The sequence below is a fragment of the Grammomys surdaster genome, unplaced genomic scaffold, assembly GCF_004785775.1.
Source record: "Grammomys surdaster isolate TR1022 unplaced genomic scaffold, NIH_TR_1.0 270, whole genome shotgun sequence".
Taxonomy (NCBI): domain Eukaryota; kingdom Metazoa; phylum Chordata; class Mammalia; order Rodentia; family Muridae; genus Grammomys; species Grammomys surdaster.
In genome coordinates this window covers 774,948-783,138 of record NW_021604711.1, presented here as the reverse complement: position 1 = coordinate 783,138, position 8,191 = coordinate 774,948, and the positions used below count along the sequence as shown (strand labels likewise).

Below are 8,191 nucleotides of genomic sequence, written 5' to 3'. Positions count from 1 at the left end.
TATACCACACCTGGGCATATACCCAAAAGATGCTCCAACATATAACAAGGACACAAGTTCTGCATATGTTCAAATTTTGCTCACACTTTTCATTATTGAACAATGCATACATATACACAAATAAACTTTTTTAAAAAAAATTTAAATGTTTAGGAAACACTTCCTGTTTTTGTTTTTCTAAGATTTACTATTTTATTTGTATGAGTACACTGTAGCTGTATTCAGATGCACCAGAAGAGTGTATCAGGTCCCATTAGAGATGGTTGTGAGCCACCATGTGATTGTTAGGAATTGAACTCAGGACCTCTGGAAGAGCAGTCAGTGTTAAATGCTGAGCCATTTCTTCAGTACCCTCCCTCCTTCCCTCCAACACCATCCCCTTTTTAAGAGGAGATTTACTGCCTACAGAACCTTTCTATGTTAAAAGGAAAACTTGTTTTTAGGTTGCAATTGAAAGATAGGAGAGCCTTTGGAGATCAGATAGTAAGACTGGCTTGTAAACTGAAAAGATATTAGATAGTAATATGAAGCCATAAAAACAAAGGTAGGCCTGGTGTGTTGGTACACACCTTTAATCCTAGCACTAGGAAACAGAGGTGGGAGGATCTATGTGAGTTTGAGGCCAGCCTGGTCTACAAATCAAGTTCCAAGGCAGCCAGAGCTACACAGAGAGACCCTGCCTCAAAAAAAAAAAAAAAAAAGGAGGTGTCTATAAAGGTATAGGTAGACATGTGGACAAATATATAATTCTGCATTACTATACTACATTTATAAATCAATTTTTAATTGTTATGCAGAATCTAGTTGATAAAACACACAATTTATAAAACTAATGTCAATGGGCATACAATACTTCCAGAAAGGGGGGGGAAATTGGGTTGCAACATCCATCGCTCTACTGAGTGCCAGGGTTAACCAAGCTGCAGAACAATGAGAATATATTTAACACTCTCACTATAAGCTTCAAAGCACTTAAGAGGGTCAAGTTTATGCATTTGTTATTATAATAAAAATTTGTTTTAATGGGTTCAGTGACACAGGCCTGTAATCCTAGCTACTTAGGAAGCTGAGGCAAGATTTCCAGTTTAAGGTCTGCCTGGGCTACAGACTGAGTTCAAAGCTAGCCTGGGTAACTTACAAACTGTCTTTAAAATGAAAACAAAACAAAAAAAAGATCTGGGAATATAGCTCTGTGGTACAGAACTTGCCTATCATTGGCAGGGCTCTAAATTTAATTTCTAGCACTGTAAATACATACATAAACACATAAATGTATTATTTTTTTTCTTTTAAGAAAGCATTGGCCGGGCGGTGGTGGCGCACGCCTTTAATCCCAGCACTTGGGAGGCAGAGGCAGGCGGATTTCTGAGTTCGAGGCCAGCCTGGTCTACCAAGTGAGTTCCAGGACAGCCAGAACTACACAGAGAAACCCTGTCTTGAAAAACCAAAAAAAAAAAAAAAAGCATTGTTGCCGGGCAGTGGTGGCGCATGCCTTTAATCCCAGCACTTGGGAGGCAGAGGCAGGTGGATTTCTGAGTTTGAGACTAGCCTGGTCTACAGAGTGAGTTCTAGGATAGCTAGGGCTACACAGAGAAACCCTGTCTCGAAAAAAAAAAAAAAAAGCATTGTAAGCTTTTTCTGGTAGTGCAAGCATGCTCAAGAGACTAAGACAGGAGAATTACAAGTTCAAAGTCAACTTGGGTCTCCATAAGTTCAAGGTCAGCCTAGGTAACTTAGCAAAATGCTATCTCAAAATGAAAATCAAATTGTAATGAGCTGGGCACACAGTTCAATAGAAGTGCTTATGTATTATGTCTGAGGTTCTTTCTAGGTACTCAAAACAAATGAACAGCAAGCCAAAAACCAAAAGCCACCAAAATAATATGCATATGTGTAATACACATGAATGATATGTGTGTAAATTGTGAAACAAAAATTAAATCAAGAATAGAAGTTTAAATAAAGCCCCCCCAAATAACAAAATACCAAAATCTTTTAAAAATTAAACTTAGAACTTCTAATCATCCTGCCTTCCTCCAATCTTGTAGGTGCTAAGATTACAATGGTGTGCCATAGAACTCACTTATGCTGAACACATCCCCAGCCCCAAGATGAAAGCTCTTGTGGTAAACTACAGAAACATACCCTCCACACATAAAGAATTCATTTGAAGCACGTCTGGCCGCAGTCCCCATTGGCATGTCATCTGAGGAGAAAGAACAATCAATCACATTATATCATGTGCTTTCAAGAATGGAAATTTCTTCCAGCATGATGGTTTAGAAATAATCTGAATATAACAAGAGAGGGAGTTGTTTGTTTTAGTTTCTTGAGACAAGGTCTCTCTACATCTGACTGTCTTAGAAGTCTCTATGTAGACCCGGCCAGCCTCAAGCTCATAAATATCTGCGGGCCTCTGCCTCATGAGTGCTAGGGTTAAAGATGTGAGCTACCATGTTTATCTAATTCTTATGCTTCAATTTCTATAAGAAACAAGTGATCACAGAAACTACACCCCGCTAGAAACAGGCTGTAACGTTTGACCCACCCATTCCCTCCAAGCAAACCTACAACCTTGTCTGTTTGTAAATAGGATCTCACTTTGTAGACCAAGTTGGCTTCAATTTACAGAGATCCACCTGTCTTTAACTAACTCCTGGGATTAAAGGAGTGTACCACCACAGCTGGCTGCCTGATCTCTTCTTTTTTTGGCATTAGACAAATCCACCACTCAGTCATAAGAACTTATTTCTCTTGGCTGAATTTTAACTGCAGGCCTGGGAAAGACCCTCTTGTCTGGGTGTTTGTAGGCAGTGGCTGGACATTGCCAAGCATAGCCCATAATCATTCTTTTGAGTTAAAGTTCCATATATGTTCCTATGTTTATATATTTCTTCACTATTTATCATGTATAAAAATTATGATCTTTTTATTAAATTCCTTTGTATAGATCACTGAGAAGCATTGGTAATGTTTGCAATATCATTTTGCCCATGTGCTCTGTGATTTCCTTTCCTTTCCCAGTCTTGTATAATTGTATGTATGCACATGTATGTGTGTCATGTGTGTGGTTTTTATTTGTTGTTGAGATGTGCCTCACTATATTGCCCAGACTTGAAAGTCACAGACTCAAGGACCCTTCCCTAATCATGATCTGCCCCACCTTTCCTTCCAGCGTACTTGGAACTCAGGTGTATTACACCATGCTGAGCTTGCTTTTACAGTTTTAGCTTTTTGAGACAGATTCTTTCAATGGCTTAGTGACTTTTACCACACAATTTTGCACAAAATATAAATTGGTTATAAAACAATGTGTAGGTCAACAGAATGTTAGGTACTCATCCTCTGTCAACTTTTGAATAGCTTGCTGACTAAGACAATGTTCTTCTGAAACAGTGGCAGATATCACAGACATTCTTCATCTTCTCTTCCATTTTTGTATACAGCAGCTGCACACAGTTCAGAACTCAGGGGTCTTGTCATTGTTATACTCCCTGTATCAGTTATCCTATGTCATTCTATGTGATGTTAAATAACAGCTGTCCAAATGACATATTTTTAAAATAAACCACTCTGATAACCTATGCTCAAAAAGAAAAGGAGAGTTACAAAACTCCTGTGAATGATCCTGAAACTGAGTACTGCATTTGTTTGGCACACCTCAGGTCCTGCTCTCACAAACATATATTCTAGAAGTCAAAGAACCTGATATACTAGTGTCAGATAGTGGCAAGAGGACAAAGGAAACTAAATGCAGGCAATGGACAAAGTTCAGTGGAGCAAGACAGGAGTCTACTTTAAAGACACAATAAACCGGGGTGGAAATAAAGAGATTGGAAGAAGAGGCAGGAATGTACACTTGAAGCTAAACAGACATGTTGCTCAGTGAGTAAACACATCCACTGCTCTTCCAGAGAACACAAACTCGGTGTCCACACTCACATCAGGTAGCATACAATGGCCTGGCAAACCAGCTCCAGGGGATCCCACACTCTGGTCAGGGCTCCTCAGGCACTGCATTCATGTACACAACCTTCTCCCACCCACATATATAAATAACTAAAAATAAAATCTATATGCAACTATAAAACAAAATTAAATTAAAAGAAATAAGAAGGAATCCCTAGAAACCCAAAGTAATATGAAGCAAGGAACTTAACTACATATTGACTTGGTAACTTAACTTAATCAGAGAGTGGGAAGTTATTTCAAGTAACTTTAGGCCTTTATATCCCTAAAGACAAAAACAAAATCTCCAACAGTTTTTAGTAATTATATTTAAGTCCTATTTGTATTGCACTATGAGCCAAATCTAGTATTTTAAAACTTCATAGAGAAAAGGAGACAAGAAAGAACCTGTACTTACACAGGCAAAAAGAAGAGAAAAGCTTACTAGCACAGAAATATACAAGCTAGGGCTGGGCACTCCAGAAGGTAGGACAATCCTCTCGAGAATCTGCCTCAAAAAAAGGAAAAATGAACAAGAAAGAAACAAAGGAAGGGAGGAAGGTATGAAAATAAAACTAAAGAAAAGAAAATCAGAAAGCTGATGGATAAGATTAGGTTCTTTCTCATCTACTTGACCCAAGGAAATATAATGATTAGCTCAGGAAAAAAAAATCAGTTTATATCACAGAACCCTAAAAGGCTTCAGATAACCAGCAGTAACGGATACCTATACCTCTCACAGTCAGGCTACAGACGGGTTAGCTGAAAGTCTGTTTTAGAAGAGACTCAGGCTGGCAGGTTGGCTCAGCAGGACCTGCATTCATTCCCCAGGACCCACATGGGAGAAGGATTACTGACTTCTACAAGTTGCTCTCTGACCTCACAAGCACATATACATACTTAAATAGATACAATAAAATATGCCTTTGATCTAGTACTTGGGAAGTGAAGGAAGGCAGATTTCTGAGTTTGAGGCCAGCCTGGAACTATAGAGCTAGTTCTAGGACAGATAGAGATAAACAAAGAAACCGTCTTGAGAAACAAACAAACAAACAAAATTTAAAAGTTAGAACATAGTAAATAATAGCAGAGTATATTGAGAATCTTTGATAAATGAATAGATTATAACTTTATGTAATGGAGAAAAGGTATCGCTGTGACAAGATGGTTATGTTTCATTATGGTAACTACTTTAATAGGCACACCTACCCTACAAAATATTCTATACCTTAAATATAACCATACAAGCTGGGCATGGTGGCACATGCCTTTAGTCCCAGCACTTGGGAAGCAGAGGCAGGCAGATCTCTGTGAGTTCAAGGTCAGCTTGGACTACAAAGCAAGTCCAGGATAGCTAGGGCTGGTTACAGTGAGAAATTCTGTCTTAAAAAGCCAAAACCAACCAACCAACCAAACTGTATATATCCATAGAATTTAAACTATATGGAGGAAAAAGCAGTTGAAGCCATTTCCATTTTACCGTAGGTAGAAATGCTCAATCATAACCAAAACTAAAGACTGGATATTTATATTAGAGATATTTATATTAGAGATAGAGTTAAGCTTATCTCTATACTGTAGAATTTCACAAAGAATCAAAGAGTACTTCAATGAAAATAATTGACAAATTTATTAAGTGAAATTGTATACTAACTCTTGAAACTATAGGCATTTATCATACATTAAAATATTATCAGGGGGGCTGGAGAAATGGCTCAGCGGTTAAGAGCACTGACTGCTCTTCCAGAGGTCCTGAGTTCAAATCCCAGCAACCACATGGTGGCTCACAACCATCCATAATGAGATTGGATGCCCTCTTCTGGTGTGTCCGAAGGCAGTGACAGTGTAACATTGTACTCATAAATAAAATAAATAAATAAATAAATCTTTAAAAAAAATATTATCAGAATTATATTGTTTACACAGAAGACCATATCAGAGTAGCCCTTCGCAAAGGAAAGAGTCCAATGAAATGCCACAGCCATATATACCCTCTAGTATAGACACTGAAGTAAGACAGCTTCCTTCCGTGTGTGATATGTGTATATACATACACATACACTCTTTTTTTGAGACAGTGTGTCTCACTATGTAGCAGCTCTGGATCTCACTATAAATACCAGACTGGCCTTGAACTCAGAGATCCACCTGCCTTTGCCTCCAAAGCACTAGGATTAAAGGTGTACCTCACAGTATGCCTGGTTAAAAGACAGCTTTTAATCTGCTTATGGTGGCACACAATCCCAGCACTTGGGAGAAAAAGGCAGGCAGAGCTCTGAGTTTGAGGTCAGCCATGTCCACAAATCCAAGTTCCAAGATAGTTAGCTAGGGCTACACAGAGCAACCTTGCCTCAAAGAATAAAACAAATAAAATCTTAATTACCTTCATTTTATACTGTAGAATTAGCCAATGATTTGTTCTATAAAGCAGAGTAAGAGTTTCATGGTGAGGTTTGTTTTAGTAAGAATGGGCTGAAGAAGGGAAAACAAAACAAAGAGATAACCGGCTGTCTAAAAGCTACATGCCTTGCAAAGTCTGGATAGGGTGGCAAGCACAGAAAGTAGTAACTAATTCCTTAGCACTAGGTTACTTCCTATAATTCTTTCTATGGAACAATTAAGGTAAGGAGACCTTAATTATGACACCAACTGAAACTGAATTGCAAGAGAAATTTAGTTATCTTTCTGTATTTTGAGTACTTCTGACCTTGTGAAAAATCAGATTCAGACTGACACTGTCAAACTTCAGCATGAACGACTTCACTGTGATTGTTCACTGAGTCCTAGTCCACAGATTCGTGTTAAGATCTTCTATAATATTTAGCATTTTTCTGCTGAGTTTGTCAGAGTTTGAATTGTGTAAGTTCTTATTTCATGGAGCAATACTTTGTTTTGTTGTATACTCAAGATGAAGAGGATTTATGGGGCAGTTAAGAGTACTGATTACTACTGCAGAGGTCCTGATTATGTTCCTAGCATCCACATAGCTCACCACTATCCTTTACTCCAGTTCCAGGTCATCTAGTGCCCTTTTCTTGCTTCTGTGGGTGCCAGGCATACATGTGGTATGTACACATACATGCAGACAGAATATTCACACACGTGAAATAAGAGTCATTTAAAAAATAACGAGAATGTAAAGTGTTTGAAAGAGATTGAAGGCATGTGTCACCGTGTCAGCTTATGCAAATTAAGATTTTGAAACTAGGTCTGCTACTAAGACTGATGACCTGAGTCTGACCCTGGGGATCCATTAGATAGAAGAAGGAACATGAAAATTATTATTATTTTGATCTCTAGGAATGTAGGCACACACACTAAATAAATAATAATCACCAGATTCTTTCTTCTTTATTTGATCTACAAAATAATTACAGGCAAAGTAACATATGAAAAAAATTAAGGGCTGGAGAGATGGCTTAGTGATTAAGAGCATTAACTGTTCTTCCAGAGGTCCTGAGTTCAATTCCCAGCAACTATATGGTGGCTCACAACCATCTGTAATGGGATCTGATGCCTTCTTCTGGTGTGTCTGAAGACAGTGTATTCATATACATAAATATACATAAATAAATAAATAAATCTTTAAAAAATTAAATTTTGAAAAGAAAATATCATTATACCATTGGCAGTACAACAGAGATCATAGCCACAACTTCTTGACACTGATATTTCAGAGACAAATTCTGCACCCATATTTTATTTTATTTTATTTATTTATTTATTTTTTTTTGGTTTTTCGAGACAGGGTTTCTCTGTGTAGTCCTGGCTGTCCTGGAGCTCACTCTGTAGACCAGGCTGGCCTCGAACTCAGAAATCCGCCTGCCTCTGCCTCCCAAGTGCTGGGATTAAAGGCGTGCGCCACCACCGCCCGGCTGCACCCATATTTTATAAGGTACCTACTTTGAAGAAACTCTGGCACCTGTACGCAGATACCTATAATACATTTTAAATACTGAAAATGCAGAAATAATCTATAAATCAGTAGGGAAATGGGCAAACTGGGCTTTAGTTATACTGTAAAACTGAAGCATTAAAATGAACTAGTCATAGCTGGACAGTAGTGGCACATGCCTTTAATCCCAGTGCAAGGGAGCCAGACAGAGGCAGGAGGATCTCTGTGAGTTGGAGGCCAGCCTGGTCTACAGAGCAAGTTTCAGGAAAGCCAAGGCTACATAGAGGAATCCTGTCTTGAAAAACCAAACCAAACCAAACCAAACCAAACCAAACCAAACCAAACCAA

General features: G+C 38.3%; 1 protein-coding gene across 3 annotated transcripts in view; it reads right to left on the bottom strand.

The window, feature by feature from the left end:
• Ulk2 (unc-51 like autophagy activating kinase 2) overlaps positions 1-8,191 on the bottom strand; it is a 76,582-nt gene that overhangs the window by 37,331 nt on the left and 31,060 nt on the right. For all 3 annotated transcript variants that reach the window (XM_028776459.1, XM_028776457.1, XM_028776460.1), the window contains one exon: positions 2,146-2,206. In XM_028776459.1, the coding sequence (XP_028632292.1) occupies positions 2,146-2,206 (61 nt within the window). The remainder of the gene's footprint in view (positions 1-2,145; positions 2,207-8,191) is intronic.